Source organism: Tasmannia lanceolata, unplaced genomic scaffold, assembly GCF_043159265.1.
Source record: "Tasmannia lanceolata isolate RefF3 unplaced genomic scaffold, GAP_Taslan_0.1 ptg000015l, whole genome shotgun sequence".
NCBI classification, from domain to species: domain Eukaryota; kingdom Viridiplantae; phylum Streptophyta; class Magnoliopsida; order Canellales; family Winteraceae; genus Tasmannia; species Tasmannia lanceolata.
In genome coordinates this window covers 61139835-61159734 of record NW_027518692.1, presented here as the reverse complement: position 1 = coordinate 61159734, position 19900 = coordinate 61139835, and the positions used below count along the sequence as shown (strand labels likewise).

Here is a 19900-nt window from a genome sequence, read left to right as displayed (position 1 = left end):
GGTGTGCTGATGGATCAAATATCAAGGGTGGTACTTCTATCGTACCACCAAGACCGACTTAGATGCACATATAATTTCTTTGTAGATTAGACTCATTTAGAAAAGATTCTCTGGGACTTTCTCGTGATTGGTTGTGAATTCAGCTTGTAGTTTAATGGTTTCCATGGCTTATGGAAGTGGTGTGGAATTACCCCTTTATCTTCTCCAACCTCTTGGTCTCCGCAACAACTTAGCATGCATTTCCATGTAAGTAGAAGCGTATCATATAAAATCTTTTAAAATAATAAGTAGGCTTTAGACATTATAAACTTGTGAGTTTTTAAATGGTGTAAGCCCCCGGTTTTTTGAAAAACACTGTATCATACTATAGGATGATTCAAACCGTCCATGTGATGTGCCATGGCGTAAATAGGTTGTGCCCAAACAATCATTTATATAGGGTGATCCCAACCGTAAATAGGTTGTGCATATTATGAAGACTCTATAGATAGGAGGGCCGGGATCATCCTATGGAAATGATTTTTGGGGAACAACTTATTTACGTTGTGTTCCATCACAATGACGGTTTGGATCATCCTATATTGTGGTCCGTACAGTACTTTTTCAGTACTTTTTGAAAAATACGGGACTATAAGGGCTAACACCATATAAAATCTCAAAAACTTATAAGTTAAGGGTTGGGATTTGGTGGAGGCTTTTGTATCTTAATCCTGTGGTCGTAAGTTATTTCCTAGGTTGCCTATGAAAGATAAAACCTTTTAAGTTACGTGGAGTCCTTATTTGTAATTTTGTGGAAAATGACCAAAGCCTAGTTTATAAAGATGGATTTGTTGGGTAATGGGAATTTTGTCCGTCTACTGAATTCACGTCTGGTGGGCCATTTTCACTTTCAGTTGAGTAGTTAAGATCATTGACATTGGACAATGATAAATTCCCACCCCCTTAGGATAATTCGCACCCCTTTAAAGGAGGGTACGTGGCAGACTTTAAAGCTTTTTAACGGCAATTCACGTTCAAGTGGTGCGAATTATCCTACAGCGGGTGCGGATTTATCATTGCCCACAGGCTATCCATTATGGAACTCTCTGTCTCACGTTCATTTCTTCGGAAGAAGACTTTCTCTCTTCTCAGTTGTCTCGTTCCCCAGCAAGGAATGTAAAGAGAAATCCCTTCCGTGTTCTTCTGATGGTATTCAATTGTATTTACTTTCCCATTTTGTGAGTTAGAATTTGAATTTGACGGATTGGATTGGAAATTCATTTTGGAAATGGTGCTTCGATCTTGATTTAAGCACTAGGGCTTAAAACTCTTGAAACTTATCGGATTTTAGGGCACCATATATTCATGGATATTTATGGTTGAGGGGAATTGGTGTTAAGAATTAGGTTTTTGTGATGATGGAGTAATTCAACCTGGTATAGTCATTATTATCATTCCAAAAAAAAATCATCATGATGGATATGGAGGTGAGGAGTACATCTGGAGCTGGTGGAGGAACTCCACCTGTTCCTGTCAATTTGAGGCGATCGAAAGGTACTAATTTCTCCATTGATACTGTATCATGATTCTGTATTCCTTTGTGTTTTGTATTACAAAATTGTTTATATGTGCACTTCTTTAGCCAAAAACTCATAAAGAAAACATCAATGAACACTAATACTGGTTAGAAACTTTAAACAACCAGAAAACACATGCTATTGACTTGTAGAGCTTGAATTGCAACTAAGAATGATTTTTGGAGGGTTTTTGAAATTGAGAATAATAAAATTCAGTGTTTTTTTAATGTCCATTTCTTCTTCTTTTTTTCTCATTAGATTTTTAATTTATTTCTGGTTGCTATAAGCCTATAACTAGTTGCATATTGCTTCTCTCTGTCACGTGCTGCTGGCTCCTCCTATTTCAAATATTTAGAAACTTGAAATTTGATTAGGACTCATCGTGGACCTAAGTTGAATATACTTGAAACCCAATTTAGGACCTTATTTTTTTCTTCTTTAAAATGCATATGTATTGTCTATCTCTGATAAATAACGTTGTAATGACAAAGCAAGTCAATACAACAGAAACTAAATCAAGTCAAGATCAAGTTGAGTTCGACCCAAAAGTCTCGATCTTGGTTGATTACTTAATTCTTGTTTAAAATGCTTATTCTTTTCTTTCTTTTGGTGATAAATAGCATTTTAGTGAAAATCCCGTTAATAAAACAGAAACTAACTTGAGTTATAGCATGATACTCTGACACATTGCGGTTGATGGATGAAATATGAAAAACAAAACAGTTAAATTGTGGATTTCATTGATGGTTAAAGAAATCTACAAGGCCATAAATTCATTTGATCACATTGAATGTGTTGCCTTGCACAAACAGTTCGGAAATGGAATTATAGGTTATTGGGCCTTCCAGCAGTGATCAAATTTTCACTTCATTATAGCCTCTAGAGCCAACCTGTCCTGTGAACGCCATACTAACTCTTCATTATAATTTCTATTGATGGCCCAAGCTCTCCTGTTGTAGGCACTCGCCTAAGACGTAGACTGGGAGTATCAACCACTTAGAGATGTGGGGGTTTGTTTAGATCAGGTGTATCATTTCATTTCCTACTAGTGAGTTTCGTAAATAGAAATAAAATATTATATCTACTTAACCGAGTAAAATTTTCAACTATATCTTGTTATAACCGTATTATTACTTAAGAAAACTAAAATTAAAAATGATTAAATATTTTGGCAAATCCACGGATCGTTCTTTTTTAGGTTTGCTGAATCTGACACTTGATACCCGTGTCAGATTCCGACACTCGTATCCATACTGATGCAACTTATTTGTTTTAATAGCTAACATAGTGTAAGATTATGTAGACTCACGAAGAGGCATTGGAACCTGGGGTTAGGCGTTCCATGACTCCATAGGTTTTGGCCTATAGTTAGGCCTTTAGACAGCCAATATATGTGTTTGCATTCCACTTTATACTCTCTCTCTCTCTCTCTCTTCTCCTTGTCCCTTCGTCTCTCTTCTTCTTTATTTTTCATTTCAACCCTCTGAACAAGAGGGGATCCCCTCTGTGGTTGAATCTCGTGCACTCCATAGGGTGTGCGAACGCGGGAGTTGCTAAAAATCAGGGAGAAAAGACCAATGAAATGGTGACTGTTCGTCGCATTTCCATGTATGTTCCCACGTATGCAACTTCTTATCCCGGACACACCTGCATATGTGGACCTACGGTAATCAGTCGTTTCTCTTGTGTGTTCTTGTTTGCTGCCCACGCTTCTTATCAATTGCACCATTCCTCATTCCCTGTTTATCACATATGCTATTTTGCTTCACTACATTTCCGCTTCCTAATGCCTAAACAACCATAATTTTACATAATAACTCCCATTCTCTAGTAGAGACCGGTGTAAGGTGAGAGGAATTGGTGCCTAACACCTTCCAATTCTGCAAACGGATCATGGAACCGATTTTGGGAAAGTGGAACGGTGCCATAGCATAGTCTATACAGGTCCTAGGCCCTATCCTAGGTGGCGACTCTATTCCTTCTGCATGGAATCTAGTCTTGTCCCTATTCCAAGGAGTTTGACGAATCGAAGGAGGCTCAACCCTCCGCATAACAACTTAGAATTCCACTTAAAGAAAGCATCGCCTTGATGGAGATCTGCCCCTACGGTAGTGGGTGTCCACACCTGCATGGACTGATATTTTCTGGTGTGACCTTTAAGTGCACACATTATTTACTTAATTAGTTTAAAGAATGTCTATAGGCCAAAAGTATACAATGAAAACACTTATATTTTCTGGATTGACCTTTCAATTGATTACAAAATGTATTTGTCATATTGTTCAAACCTGTGACGTGGGCTTAACTTGTACTGGAATCAAGTTTAGGTTGAAACTGATATGTATCAGCTGTTACACACCAGTTCAGTCTAGGGTACTTGAAAATTCAAACTGCTAATAGACTCTCAAATGTTTCCTAAGTTTTGGCTGAACATTCATCTTCAGCCGAAAAGTTACAGCTATTGAAGGTGCCATGTGCAACTTGTCACAACCTAGACTGGTTTGAGTGGAAGCCACTCACACCTATGTTTCCTTCACGTTGGAGCTCAAAATAAATGTGGAATCCTACTTTGAGTATTCCTTTAACGATCAAACTGCAAAAACATGGATTTAAGTGTGTATGATTGTATTATTTTATCTACTTCATAGTTCATAGTTGATTGTAATCATATACTTGATAGGTGATACTTGATAGCTGATAATAGCCGATTCCAGTGTGTCACTGTCAATTGATAAACTTTCCCATTGCTGCAACATGTCACTTGAGCATTAGTAAGACAATTAATACTAGTATACAACAAATTGGCAATCTAATAATCACACAACATCACCAGCCATGTCCAGTAAAAAAAAATTCAAATTTCTTCAACGATTTATGTTTTTTCTGATTTTTTTTTGTAGCTCCATCAAATAATATGGAATGCTTTCGTCTAAACTGATACATATTGTGAAAAGTATTGGTTTTGGCCCCGGCTGAGTTGACCCCGGAAACCATTATTATATCTTTGATTGACCTTGTGAATCTAAATTGGAGGAAAACTTAATATTGTGCTGAAATGGATCTTAATATGTTGGTTTTGCAGCTTATTATAGGTTTACCCAGCAGAATCTCCCTGCTTGTAAACCTGTTTTGACGCCAGGATGGGTGAGCTAATGACTATTATGAGTTTAATATTTTTGCTCCACTGTCCACCTCATTTGTTTGTATACTTATTGATATTTTATGTTGCCTTTCACAGGTGATCTCTATATTTTTGTTGACAGGGGTTATTTTTATGCCTATTGGGCTTATTGCTCTTCATGCTTCACAGAGTGTAATATCCCCACCATGTTATTCCTACTGCATTATTCATCTGACCCACATGATATTCTTTTTCTTCACTAGCATAAACCTGTTACATTGGGAGTTGATTATGGGCAAGGTTGTTTTTAATTTACAATATATTTTTCAGGTTGTGGAAATTGTGTACCGGTATGACACTGAATGCATACCCGAGTCATTTAGAAGCAACAAAGTGGCCTACATCAAAGACAGCTCAATTTCTAAGAACTGCAATCAAACCTTAAAGGTGATTCTGTTCTTCCCATTAATCTTGTTTTCCTATCCGGATTTCATTTTCCATATGAGCACAATCAATGGTTACTTTTTTTAGATGTGATCGCTTTGCACTTTATATTAATTTCTAAATACCTTTGTTTTGTTGTTGTTTTAGATTCCAAAAAAAAAAGATTTTTTCTAAATACCTTATTTAGTTGTTGTTTTAGATTCCAAAAAAAAAGGATTTTTTATCACTGGTTATAATGATTCATTTTCTTTCTGATGCAAACAAAGGTGATTTTTTTTCAAATAATAAAAAGAATAAAAGTTGGAAACTACCCAAATCTTCCTCCAGTTTTTATTCCTAGAATCTTTTATTTAATATAAACTATCCATTCATCAAGTTCACTATCTTCAGATATATTTTTTTTAACAATAAAATGAGTTTTAGGTCTATTCACAGTTTTGAGGATCCAATTAGATGGACTACATCCTTTTGAATCTTCTACCATTTCCTTGAAAATATGGATCTTTGCATTTATCTGAAGTATATTTGGAATTTTCTTTTTCCGAGTTTAATTTTTCTCTGGAAATTTAGGTTTAAACTTCAAGTAGACTTTTCTTGAATCTTGATTTTACCTTCATTGAGCTTCCACTGACATATCTCTTGTTTCTTCTTTTGTTGGCTATGCCTTTTTTTGAAACCGTGATAAAACTCTCTTAAGAAAGAAGAAAACAGCATAAAAGTACATGGTGGCAGAGATGCCCCTCAAATAAAAATCCTCTTCCCACTTCCCCATTTGGAATACAGGTCCGCCATATCGTTAGCACTCCGAAGGATTTAGCGAGATACGGATTATACAAGATAAGTCAATAATTTCATTGATTGTTCCAGCAAGCCTCCATCAGCTGACCAACTTCCTCCTAGCCCACAAAATCGCTTTCTTAGAGTCCCCTTCCTCTTCAAGCCTTCAAGCTTTCCTAGGAACTCACGTGCACGAGCAAACAATCTAAGCCTGGTGAGCCCGACATAGCTTCATTAGAATCTTTCCATCTGATCAGCCCAGAAAATGCGGAAGCTATCTCCCCAGGCTGATCCCTAAATACCCCTCCAATGAGAAAGCTATGTCACAATGCTGTCCCCATTCTTAATTCTTTTGGCTTCGCTGCACATCTAACTTCAACTCCAGAAACACTACAAGTTCATGCAAACAGTGTATTGACTTGGAACACCAAGAAAACATAACTTTGTGATTTTGCCAATAACCTTGGCAGAAGCCGTAGTGATGCTCTCTAGTCCCATCAATTTGAGGTTTCAGTCTGCCTTACCATCTTATGTAATTGTAGAACATCGAAAAGTAAAATATGGAAGAAAAAACAGTGTGCCACATGCACATAGAAGATGCTTTCGCGTAGCATATTTAGAAAATCCAATGAAACAAACATTGCTCTGTTACAGTAGGCATATGTATATGATAAAATTCACTTTTGTGTTAACACTTTTTTTTACATAAGGAACAGATAAATAGAATCAACAATGAGAGGGGCAGAGATTGCCCCTCACATAATGGATCTTTACAACAACCCCCTCCTCCCTCCCTCTCTTTTGCCAATACTTAGGATCTCATTCGCCTCTCCTCAGTGTGTACTTGAAAATGTCCCTACCTCTGCATATATCATAAAATTCTCTAATAGTACAAGCCACTTGTTCCAGAATCCCAACTAATGGCATTTTGAGAGTCCCCTTCAATTTGAAGCGTCCCGTCAGAAATTCCCACGGGGCATTACCATTGTGATTTCTGAAAATGCCTCTGATTCCAGCAGGACCTGGGTTTCCAAGCGAGCACCCATAAAAAAATAATTTTATAGTGCCGGATGGCAGTGGAATCCAGGCTGCTGACTTCCTTATTTTAGCTGTGCTGCCAGCAAGAACCTCCTTTCATTTTCTGAAGAAATCAAGAGTGGAGATGCACCAGAGCTCGGTCTTTCCGGACGTCCAACTCACAAGCTGATTTGGGTGCACGAGTAGCAAATCTTCTTTCTTTCCCCATCACCCAGACCTTAGAAGCACGAAGCGGGTGCAGGGGCGGGGAAGCATGGGGTCTAGAAGAGTCTAAGTTTGGGAGCGTCATGCAATATTTTATTTATATATCATTCAAAATTCGTGTACGTAAAAAAAAAATAGTTTCTAACCATTTTCAAATGTATCTTTCAAAATTTAAGTACATAAAAAAGCAGTAATTTCTAACTATCTTCACCATCTTCATTTACGTGCACTTGTTCCTCGCGCCTTTTGAAGATGCACAAGCCTTTATGCTTGCTCCAATGAAGAACTTTGAAGAGTTGGAGAATTTTGATGCAAGGAAGTTAGTGGTGGGACTTACGGAGTAATAGAAGCAGGTGGGAGCGTCTTGAGAGTGATTCCTGTCTTTTCGGGGTCGCGCTCCCTGGAAGTTCGTTCCTAAGAAGGGCCGAATCGAGGTTCCGAGATGGGAGCGGCACCCCGAGGGAAGATTCCTGCTTCTAGGCCCAGATCACTGTGCACAGAACCACTGACCACATAAAATATCTCTTTCAGAGAGAAGGGGTATCCACCAGCCCTGCAATAGCTCCGTTAAGGCCCGAGGGAAACCCATTGAACACCAGACTAGCACAGGACTGATCTGCATACGTGCAATGCAAGATTGCAATGCTAGAAAATGTGGTTGGAAGACTCCTCGTTGCAATTGCAAAGAATACACCTGTTCTCCAGCTTGAAACCTTTAGATTTAAGCAAATCCTAGGTGTTGGTTTGTTAAGAATAGCAATCCACATAAAGCATTGAATAAATGGTATGACTGACTTCCACATCCTTCACTAAAAGGGCTCTTTCATTACCACACCCGAGAGGGATGAGGAAAAAGAACGCCCTTATGCACTCCTATTGTAAACAAACAATCGATGTGGCCCACCTTTGAGTGGAGAGTGCAATGTTGTAGGTGCTACTTCTGTCAGCTGGTAATTTGTCAGTTTTGCTGCAACTGTAAGTTGAGAGGGACTTGTCCACACAACCTTCTCTATCATTTTTGTGAGATGTTGATAGCATCTATCTATATTTCTCATTTTTCGGTCATCTTGTTATCAGCGGGCATTTGCTGCTCTCTTTGGTCTCCACATCTGCATGTTTATAAATGTGCGAGAACCATAGGTCAGAACCTTGGAGGTGCAGATTAAATGAACTACAATCAACATTCTGCTAAACTTGCTTCTGGATATTTGGAGTCTAAATCTTTATTGTGTTTGCTGGATTGATTTTGGAAATCCCTCCTTCCATTCTCTGTTCTCCACATGTTAGCAGTCTATAAGTCTATGAAAGCTACAATCTTGGAAGTTTGAAAGGGGCGGATTGAATGAACTACAGAACAGTCTGCTAAACGTGCTTCTGGATTTTTCGAGTCCAAGTTTTATTTGATTTTCTGGAACACCAATTAATTTCATGAACTCGCATGGTTTCACCCCCCTAATTGTCAAAGTTTAGACTGCTGTTTGAGAAACACATTTAATAGAGGAACCATGCCTTCTTTTGTAACTTTTCATCCATTTTTTTTTCTAATAAACTGTCACATGCAGAAGAATGGTTAGACATTTTCTATAGAAGGTTTCCTTGTGAATCTTCTTTTAGTCTGGTGTTTGTTTAGGTCTACTTTCGGGAGAAAAATATTTTTATGTTGCAGTCTTCTTTGGTAGCATTTTGTGGTTGATTCTTTGTTCAAATCTCATGTGGATGGCAAATGGAACTGGTTTTTCAGGTGCAAAAACATATGAAAGCTCCAATTCATATTTATTATCAGCTCGATAATTACTACCAGAACCATCGGCGGTAAGGATCTCTTCATTACTCCCCAAAGCTATGTGTATTGTTATTTGGTTGTTTTTACTACTTTTCTTTCAATCCTTTACCACTCTTGCTTTGTCTATTCCTTGTTCTTTGTTGCTGATCTCTTTCCTGGTTTCTTGCACATGCATGCAAACAATATCTGCCTTCAATTTTATATCTTTACATTCTTTTGTTTTCTTTACCTCATTTTTATGATATGCCACATTGCGATCTCAGGCATGAGTGTCGTTAAAAATCCCTATTCATGGATGGGGAATTTTGCGAGCTTTTCTCATGTTCTTATGGTCTGGTAGGAAGTTTTCTAACTTTGCATGATCTAACCTAGCCATCTGTGTTCCCCGGATAGAAAATTGCAGGTTCTTTCACCAGCTTGATTTCTGTAGGAGAAAATCGTTCTAAATATTTTATTTGTTGAAAATTTTATCCTTGTCGAATATTTAAGAAGTTTCTGAATGTTTGTGTAGATATGTTAAAAGCAGAAGCGATCGACAACTTCTGCATGGATTGAATTACAATGCCACAAGCTCCTGCCAACCTGAAGAGTTGAATAATGAGCTCCCCATTGTCCCTTGTGGGTTGATCGCATGGAGTATGTTCAATGACACATATACTTTTTCCCGTGAAACAGCAGAATTAAAGGTTAACAGGAAAAACATTGCTTGGAAGAGTGACCGGGAACACAAATTCGGGAAAGATGTGTATCCCTTTAATTTTCAGAATGGAACTTTGGTTGGTGGTGGAAAGCTCAACCCGAGAGTTCCTGTGAGTATGACTTTGAAAATCTTTTTATGGAACATGTTCTCTTTAGAATTTTGAACTTTTAGAGGAGGTTTTCAAAATTCTTTTGCTCTTTAATATAAAAATGCTCTGGCTCTGTTCATGTCTTTCGAACAAAAGATCGCCACAATTTGAATATGTTGAAACTTGATTAGAATGCTTAGAATTATTTTTGGGTACTTGATCAAGATTTTTCTTGGGCTTTAAAATACTGAGTTACAAGTGTAACTTGACTGGAATCTTGGTTTAGTCGATTCCATAATCCAAGGTTTTCTAGTACTTGATTAGATTTGTAAGAGTTGATTTTCTTTTTTGAAAAGTTGGCTTAGAGGCTAGTTTTATGATGTGGGTAGCATATATGTCCCATGCAGAAAAAAATGCTATTTTCAGACTTTATGTGGAGTCATTTTGAAAGAACTTCCTTCCATATTCTGCCTTTTGTTTTGTCTAAGTTTTTAACATCCTGTGTTCTGTCATTTTGTAACTTATGTTATATTAAATTATTACATTAATTATAACATGGGATTTGCTAGCATCCATCGCAGAAGGCATTTTGCAGATGGCATGTTGCATGTGAGAGCAGCCACATCGGCTCACTTTTCAACAGATTTTGTCTTCATTTATGATGTGGCTGCTCTCACATGCAACAGGCCATCCGCGAAATGCCTTCTGCAATTGGACACTAGCAAATCTCTTATAACATTAATTTATTCCGCCTTTTGTTTTGTGTAAGTTTCTAACATCCTGTGTTCTGATATTTTCTTCTTTCATTTTGTAACTTCTGTTATATTAAATTATAGCTAAACGAGCAGGAGGATCTGATTGTTTGGATGCGTACTGCCGCTCTTCCCAGCTTCCGAAAATTGTATGGTAGAATTGAAGTGGATCTTGAAGCTGATGAATTTATAGCAGTAAAATTTGTTAACAACTACAATAGTTACAGCTTTGGGGGGGAGAAAAAGCTTGTTCTTTCAACCTCAAGCTGGTTGGGAGGAAAGAATGACTTCCTTGGTGTAGCCTATATTGCTGTTGGGTGCTGCTGCATTTTCATCTCCCTTCTGTTTACTCTTCTTCATGTGAAAAATCCGAGGTAAAAATTCCAATTTTTACACAATTTCTAACCTATGCAAAATGGCTCAGAAGTTCATTCCCTTCCATGAATTTTCCCTGCATGGATTCATGTCGACATGGATATGCATGTTGATATGTGTATTGGCTTTTCCTTTTGTAACTTTTCTGATAATTTTTGTATGTTTTCTGTTAGCCATTTGGATTTTTGCAGTACCATTATTATTATCTGTTTTATCATCTTTATTGGTTTTTGTTATTGTTTTTTGTCAAAATATGCTTGTTTGGATATATCTCAACAACTCTAAGTCTCTGTGCTTGTATGGACGTCCTATAAATATGTATACCTACTTCCTGATACATGCTCTGTAAAACGAGGGTGATACCGGCAGATTTTGTTTTGTCATTCTAACATAGTTAAGTGATTAGAATTTTCTAAAGGATTCATTTGCCGACCCCAACTAGTTTGGGACAAAGGCTTAGTTGAGTTGAGTTGAGTTGAGTTGAGTATTCTAACATAGTTAAATGATTCAACTACTCACATATCCAGTGGCACAGATCTAATAGCTAGATGAGTCTATGTACACTCAAGAGGACATTAGATTTCCATAATATATTTAATTATGGGAAAAGGATATCTCGACATCTATTTTTTACCGTTCCACCATCTCTTTCCATATTCTGCCCTGTGTTACGTTGCAACTCTTGCATTATTTGAAGACAACGTTTTTGGAAATAACAGACAAAGACTAAGCAAAGGAACATAACTGAATCGATAATGCCACAACATCACCTAGTCTTTACTCAACCTAGACTATGAATAAAAAACAACCAAAGTAGATGGTCCCACATTTTCTACAAGATATAGGTCTCCTCCACTTACGATTATCTCCAGTCATCCTCCTTTTTTCAGATCCTGAAAACTATAGTAGGAAGGAAAAAGGTTCTGCGACAATTTAATTCTTAAGTAAGACTACTCATAGATTAAAGGGATTTGCTAGCCACCTTCGCAGAAGCTACTTCACGCCCCGTCTTTTGCGTGTGATGACAGCCGCATATGTTGACGTTTGCTTTATTCATTTAATTCATCAGACATGGCTGTCATCACATGCAAAAGACGGGGCACGAAGTAGCTTCTGCGAAGGTGGCAAATCCCTAGATGAAAAATAAAATTAGAAGAAAAAGATGGAACACGAAGAACAAATGATAGTGTAAAAGAGACACCTTAATGGTACCCTTCCCTAAAACATAGGAAAAAAAGTTGTCATCTATTTTCACATTATCATTATTAGGACATTAGAGAAGGGAAATGAAACTGTCAATCTTACCAGACATATGATCTTAGCCTCCTGAATCATAGGTTGGATCGTTTTTGGAGTTTTTTGAATCCTATTTTCTAAGGTTGGGTGAAAATCAATTTCAAATCGGATGTCCATTAGAGTGTATTTGTTTCACTTGTGTTGTACACAGTTAGGGCGTAGGTTTAGAGAGAGAGAGAGAGAAGAATCGTATCTAAACAAAAAGTGGGTAAACGGAATGTTTGTTGTTTTGAGTAGAATTTTTAAATGTTACAAAAATACCCCTCATTAAGAGATGTAAATAAACAAAGATATGAAGGGTATTCCCCATTCAGATCTAGGACACTCCATCGGATCTTGTGGCTACATCTGGGTCACGATCTGAGATAATTTAGATCTTAGGTGCTCAAACCCTGTCCATTTACATTCCGGTCCTTTGGATCCATCGGACTATCATAATCCATTGACAACCCTACTAAATCAATTATTCAAGAGGTGGAAGGAGATGACAAAAAGGCACAGTGAGCAAAAGCGTGAGTACTTGGCCGTTCCACAATGGATCTGGAACTTCACGAGACCATTAAGGCTGCAAGATGCTTATGAAGATCATCAACAACATTAATGTATGGGATCAAAAGATGTGTTAGCTATATAATGGTGCAACTGATAAACCGAAGCAATGTCATGTCTGTGAGAATAAGTCTCGGCTGCAGTGCCCCAAACTTCTTTGGCTGTTCATAAAAGTAACAACCCTCTGTTGATAACTCAGCCGCATTGAATGCAACAACTAAGGCATGACTGAGATTTTCCGACTATTGTTACTCATAGCTGGGATCGTCCTCCTTTGCTTCTTTGATCCGGCCATTGATGTATCTTAATTTGGATCTGCTACCGACGAACATCTTTGTTGACTGTGACCGAAGTTAGTCTGTTCCATCAAGCCCAATGTTGACAATATGTACTCCAGGGTAGTCCATGTGACTGCTTCCCTGTGTCTAGTGCTGACTCGAACTAATCACATAACTTCTGGACGAATGTTCTTCAGACATGATCCAAGACTACTATGGATAAATAGAGCTCAAGAAAAACTTATAGCAATTTAAATCCCTCTAATTTTTTATTTTTTAGAAATCAAAATCTTCATAAATCTCACTTGAACTCAATCACAGAATTGGTTAAGAAACATGAAAAATACCTCTTTGGTTGGATATACTCAATTTTCCATGTTCACTTTAAGTCTGAGAGGAGATGAGCCGTATGACTGATGATATCAGCTATACAGCATGTGGAGATGTGATCTAGGTCTCTCAATTCACAATGTTTTGTCTTGAAGTTTCCTTGGAGTCGGGTTATTGAAACATTTATGGCCCGTTTGGATATCAATATTTTAAAATCTTGGATTTCCTCAAAATCCTTGATGGGAGACGAGAGGAGACCGTCCTGTGTTTTCTGATTTCTCGCCCCTCTTTTCGTCGAGCAATAGAGTAGGAGATCGTCCCATGTTTCCAGGTTTTAGAAATCTCAGGATGGGGGAGAGATTTCTAAAACCTGGATTTCTTATTTAAAATCCAGGATAATGGATTGTAAAATCCAGATTTTTACACCGCTTTCAAACAAAAACCTGGATTCTAATATCCATGTATCCAAGCAGCCCCTTAGAGATCTAGTTCCCTCGTATCTAGATCTGATACCCCTCTGATACCATGTAGAGTGATAGGACAAAATGAAAGTAAGAGAAATACGGAGGAGTAGAAGAAGAGAATGTTCGGTACAGAGGAGTATAAGAAAGAGAAGAATTTCGTGAGAATTGGAGCTACACAATTTGTGTAGCCTTCTCTCTTTTATTAACTTGAGTGAGTTCGCTTGATAATGACTTAAATACTCTTCATACAAAAAAATGTATGATAAAAATGACTATTTCAGCACTCTTCTCTAGAAAACCCAAAAATTTAGTCATGGGTCTTACTCAGGTCTGAAATTTTCACCCTTCCTATATTTCACCCAGATATTTCTTCATGAAATCTGAGTGAAAGGGAGTTCTCGAGATTGAGAGGAATGCTAAAATGAAGGGGAGTCACTCTCTTCCTTGGTAATTTGCTCATTGGATTGATGAGATCCATGACCTAGTGGCAGGCTCATCTATCATTTACCAGCACGTCAGAAGATCGGCTAACAGTGATGTTGATAGGCTAGCCAGAGAAGGTGTAGGAAGTCTCCGGATATGTTTTATTTTCTTCCCGCTTGAGAGGTCCAGTGTTATTATAATCTCTGCCATTCGAAAAAAAAAAAGATCTCCTTTTTGTAGAATCTATCAATATCATAGTAATAATTTAAAATAATAGTCCAAAGCTCTGAATAAATCTATCAATATCATTGTAATAAATTGGTTTTCTAATTTACTGTAAACCTTGTAACATAGGTGCCTTCATTTTCTTAAAAGGCTGCCTCACACATGAACAAGGGCTTGAGGTAGGTCATTTTTTATCTTCTTTTTGGGTATTTATATAATCCTATTTTTTGGGTATTATTTATACTCCGGGTATGTTTTTTACTGATTCATACCTTCAAATATCATCATATTTTTGTAAAAAAAATGCCTGTCTTCAGGTGTTTCAAATGTAATGGTAGTATCCATGTAATTTAGCAGTAAATTAGGTCTGGCCAAACTTAAAACACTGAGAAAACACTTCCTGCCTTTCTCTGGATTTTCTTCTTCTGCTAAAATTTCAATCCCCTGCCTTTTTGGGAGATGCAATTAGGTCTGTGTTTTCTTTCTGCTTGCAGGCCTTATGGGGATTCAGCTTACCTACTTTGGAACAGGAATGCAATGCTAATTAGTACTTGATGTTATCTGACACGACTTTTTGGTAAATATCAATAAAGCCTCTTTTCTCATATATATATGTTTTCTTAGGCATGAAAGTGAGAGCAGCCCTCAAGATTCTGAAATCCAAATGACAACCCGTTGATGCGTTTCTTCTGCCAAACACTTGGGTTTTTTCTTTAAAAGTATTGGTTCAGGTATGAACAAAAAATAGCAGAATCCTGGCTCTGCTACCTCTGGTTTTATAACCTTTAATTAAGGGTATTTTGGTGTGTTATGGACGAAGGAATGCTAAACTGGAGGGAGTGTGGATATCATTTCCCTTAAAAAATCATATTAGTAATACCTCTTTGCAACTATGGCTGGCCATTAGTGGGTTTTTAAAACAAGGCCAATACCCAAATAAGATCAGATCCCTGGTCCATGAACACCTTTATGTCCATGTTTGAGGCTAATGTACACGCAAGAATCCATGTATGCATATGTTGGATGTGAAAGAAGGGATAAAGTAGATCGAGAATGAATTTATATTAAGAAGTAGAATGCTAGTTTTCAAATCTCTACTACTTTAGATCAGAGGTGTAAATATAATTGATGTTATCTGGCCATGTCCCATAACTCAGCTTTAGAAAACCTACAAAAGAAACTAAAAAAAAAAAAAACTTGGGAGAACACCAATCATTTCATGTCTTCTTCTATTCCCTCTTCAAGGATGGTATCCAGTTTGGGAGTATTGGATGGTTTTTGTGGAGAAATGAAAAGAGCCGGTGCAACTTCAATCCATGGCTGCACACATCTAGCTCCCTTTGAAACACTCCATGGCTGCACACATCTAGCTCCCTTTGCCCCAATCCATGGCTGCACATATCTCCCTCCATTTGCCATTTTCTTCAAATGGGGATCTTGAAAGATTTATTAGATAACAGAGAGGGTTTGAAACTCGAAAGAAGTCAGGAAAAGAGATTTGGATGAGGGTTTGTCTCTCTCTTTTGGCTCTTTTATTGTTACAGAGCTCTTCAACGAGTTGAAAGAGAGATGGGTGAGACAAGGGAGGGTAGGGAAGGGTCTATATATGGAGAGAAAAGAGAACAAAATAACAAACCGAACGTGGAAAAGGCTTTAAAATAGGATGTTGTGGGCCTGTGTGCAATTCCATGTGTAAATTGTGGGAAACTGAGTTGCATGTGAGGAAAATGAGAGAAAGTAAAGCACGCGGTGGAATCTGTTATGGGGAAAGAGGCTTGCCTAGTTTTCCGGGAAACGAGTGGAGGAGACAGAACTTTTGGGGATGGGGTTTTTACTTGGAAAAGTGATGTGATGCTTGGCTGCATTTTTCCAAGTTCTGTGTTCGAGGCAAAATATAAGTAGGGCCCACCTTTTCTATGATCCAAACCATTCATATACTTTGTAGTGAATTTTGCACGTTACATATGGTGAATTGGCGGAAACGCTTGTGTAGCAAAAAAATACAGAAAACCCACATATTAGGGTCATCTAAACCATTCATTTGTTGCGCTTCATGTAGATTGGCCGTGCCTCAAAGATCTTTCTCATAGGATGACCCTAACCTAGACCTGGCAAACGGCCGGGCCGGGCCGGTTTCGACCAGGCCCGTATGGGTCCAGGTCAAACGGACCGGGTCAAAATGACCCGGAAAATTTTACGGGTCACTATGCTTGGACCCAGACCCGGCCTGTACGGGCCGGGCCGACCGCGGGTAGCCGGATTTCTGACGTATTATGTTTAAGATTTTTTTTTTGTATAGGGATTCGCTAGCCATCTTCCCCGAGCCTACTTTTCGGCTTGTCGCCCATCCTTTGCTGCAAAAATCAGCAAAGTACGATTTGCTCAAAGGTTGCAAGCAATATATAATAATCATGGGAGTACTAAGTTTTAAATGAAAAATTAAGGAAAAATAGAAGCGAAAAATTACCAAAAAAAGGCCCAAAGAGTGTATTAAAATATGACAATTACCAAAAAAACTACAAAGAAAATTAAAAATTTATGACAATTACGGAAAAAAAAAGGCCAAAATAAATCTTTTGTACCTCTCTCGGGTACCCACGGGTCCATCCGGCCCGGCCCAGTACCCGCGGGTCAATTTCAAAAGGGTCACAAGTGGTGACCCGGACCCGGAATTTACGACCGGGCCGGGTGGACCCGCGGGTCCGGGTCACTTTTTGCCATGTCTACCCTAACCCTCTGATCTGTGGATATTTCTATATTACTCCGATCTATAGAGGGTTAGGATCAACCCTCTAACATTCAGATCGGAGGGTTAGGATTAACCTATGGAAATGATTTTTCAGGCATAACCTATTTAGGTTGTGGCCCATCTAATGGATGGTTTGGATCATCCTACGGTGCGGGCCATACGGTACTTTTAATAAAGTGAGGAGTGCCCTCATCAAAATACAATAGTGCTGATAACATTTCCCTATCTAAAACAAGAGGAATGATAGATACAAGGGAGCCCTTGCATAAAGAGCCGCAAAAGGGCTCTTCATTGGATGCACATTATTTTCGTGACATTTTAAAATCGGTTGAAAAAGTAAAATCAGTTACATTTGATGATGTGGATCCAATCAATTGCCCTTTTTTGGCTCTTTATGTAAGAGCTCCCTTGTATCTATCATTGCTCCTAAAACAAATAGGGCCCCAATAGGCTAGGCGGAGAGACTCTGCTCAGTTGATAATGGCATCTGCCTGAAAATTCAACCATGTGTTTACTTTTGAGTCCAGTAATCAGTTTTGGAATCAAAACCAATTTTCAAAATCCAAAACGAACAGGGCCTAAATAAAGGTGGTTTCGTCACTTCACTTTCATTTTTATTATTGTCCTCCTCTTATCCATTGTATGTAGACCTGGCAAACGAGTGGGTCGTGCCGGGTTTCACCCAACACGTACGGGTCTGGGTCTTACGGGCAGGCTCATAGATGACCCGGAATTTTATGGGTCACAATTTGGTGAACCCAGACCCCACCCGTACGGGCCGGGTAGACCGGTGGGTCACCCGGTTTTTTTCTTTTTTCTTTTTGCTGTTTTTATTCCCACACCATCATCCAAACCGTCCATGTGATGGGCCATAACGTAAATAGGTTGTGCCCAAAAACTCATTTCCATAGGATGATCCTAGCCCTATTAGGATCATCCTATGGAAATGATTTTTAGGGAACAACCTATTTAAGTTGTATTCCATCACATGGATGGTTTGGATCATCCAATGATGTGGTTCATACAGTACTTTCTGAAAAAATACGGGACTATAAGGGCTTACACCATATAAAATCTAAATCATTTGGGCTTTTACGGGTACCCGCGGCCAGTTTTGATGTGACCCGTATGGGCCGGGTCAAATTTCAAACAGGTCACTAACTAGTGACCCAGACCCCGTAAATTACGGGCGTGCAGGGTGGACCGGTGGGTCCGGGTCACTTTTTGCCAAGTCTAATTGTATGTCATGTTGGTCTCGTCACTCCCAAATTTAGTTATAGGAAAATGACACTTCGCCTTTAAAATAAATGCAATTTCACTTTGTGATTTCACAGTAAGGGAATTGGAAAAAAAAAAAAAAACTGACAGCCAGGAGTTTTTTTCATGATAAATTAGCATTTCCAAGTGGTGAGAGAGCGTGGGGCCGGTGGGAGGAGAGCGAGAGTTCTCTACACACTAGCTTAAAATACAGTGGGGGCCCACATTGTTTGGGTGATCTAAGCCATCCATTTTAAAGGCTCTCACATAGATAGGGTGTCTACAAAAAATCAGATCCATAGGATCATCCCAACCCTACGATTTGTGGAGGTAAAATGGATGTCTTTAAACCTTCACAAATTAGTCCATTTTTTGCCTCCACAATTCGAATGGTTAGGATGATCCTATGGATCTGATTTTTTGTGGACACCCTATCTATGTGAGGGCATTAAAAATGAATGGTTTGGATCACCCAAATAATGTGGCCCCCACTGTATTTTAAGCTAGTGTGTAGATAACTTATCTACACATATGTGTATGAACCGTTTTCTTTAAAACCTATGGGATAACAAGTTTCTCGTGTGGAAATGACAAGAGGAGATTGGGGGTGCATCGGGTGCCCTAAGGAGAGTGAGAAAAAGAGAGAGAAAGGGAAAAAGAGAAAGGGAGAAGAGGCTTTTTTCTTGTGTACGGATGGTGTTCGGATTTATCTCTCGGATAATCTCTTGTGTACGGTCTTGGGTTTGAGAAGCAAGGAAAGGGTTACTAATTTGTGTGTTTGGGTTTTAATCCATTGTAATCCTTGTATTTTGTTTTTCTCATAATGGAAGATCGTGTCTCTTGCCCATGGAATAGGCTTGGCCGAACCACGTAAATCTTGGTGTTCATCTTATGACTTGGTTTATTTTACTTTTCGTTTAATTTGTGCACGATCGGATCGGATTGCCCAGCAGATTTTCTCAACAGATGGGAAGGAAAGAGAATGACTATTTTCTCTCTTTCTTTCATACTTTTAGACATAACTTCGAGGGTCTAAGCTTTAACAGCAAAAAGAAAGTTATGTTTGATTTAAATGTATGAATCTAAGTTGGTGTGTTGATTCATGAAGTTCCAAAGAATTCAATAGAGGCTAATTTTAAAGGAAAAAGAATCCGAAGATTAGAAGGAAGAAAAATGAGTCCCAACCATCTGCTCATTTTCTTCTTCGTCGGCATCATCATCTCATGATTTTGGAAATGCAGCAATGATAGGCGGTTAACCGAAAACCGTTTATCACCACCACTGCCCAACTCTATGGTGGCTTTTACAATGGCCAACTCTGTGCTAACTTTACTCTTACTACTTTTTTACCAGGTAACCCTTCACAACTAGTCCTTTCCACATGTCCTTCCTTCCATGATTCGAACAAGTGATGTGGTAGTTACTCAAGTTGGGGTACCTCACCAATATGCCTTCGGAGCCTTCAGAGCTAATAGAATGTGACGGGTTAGT

At 38.5% G+C, this 19900-nt stretch overlaps 2 protein-coding genes across 5 annotated transcripts in view; one reads left to right on the top strand and one right to left on the bottom strand.

Annotated features, from left to right (window-relative positions):
* LOC143892835 (uncharacterized) overlaps positions 1–2988 on the bottom strand; it is a 29162-nt gene extending 26174 nt beyond the window's left edge. Inside the window, exon 1 of the mRNA XM_077397735.1 lies at positions 2983–2988. The gene's annotated coding sequence lies outside the window, so the exon portion shown is untranslated. The remainder of the gene's footprint in view (positions 1–2982) is intronic.
* LOC143892834 (putative ALA-interacting subunit 2) lies at positions 1051–15474 on the top strand. Of its 4 annotated transcripts, XM_077397732.1 has the most exons (9): positions 1058–1533; positions 4639–4700; positions 4795–4869; positions 5008–5124; positions 8882–8952; positions 9435–9732; positions 10548–10837; positions 14533–14582; positions 14898–15010. In XM_077397732.1, the coding sequence occupies exons 1-8, from the start codon at positions 1452–1454 to the stop codon at positions 14567–14569; spliced, it is 1032 nt and encodes a 343-aa protein (XP_077253847.1). In that variant the 5' UTR covers positions 1058–1451; the 3' UTR covers positions 14570–14582; positions 14898–15010. The 4 variants fall into 4 exon arrangements, with proteins under 4 accessions (XP_077253846.1, XP_077253847.1, XP_077253844.1 ...); XM_077397731.1 differs by lacking the exon at positions 14533–14582 and having other exon boundaries at positions 1051–1533; positions 10560–10837; XM_077397729.1 differs by lacking the exon at positions 14533–14582.
* The last annotated feature ends 4426 nt before the right edge of the window (positions 15475–19900 follow it).

Coding starts and splice junctions, on each gene's coding strand:
- LOC143892834 (XM_077397729.1), top strand. CDS start 1,452: ATGATGGATATGGAGGTGAGGAGTACATCTGGAGCTGGTGGAGGAACT. Junction 4,870..5,007: donor CTCTTCATGCTTCACAGAGT/GTAATATCCCCA, acceptor TATATTTTTCAG/GTTGTGGAAATTGTGTACCG. Junction 10,838..14,897: donor CTTCATGTGAAAAATCCGAG/GTAAAAATTCCA, acceptor TTCTGCTTGCAG/GCCTTATGGGGATTCAGCTT.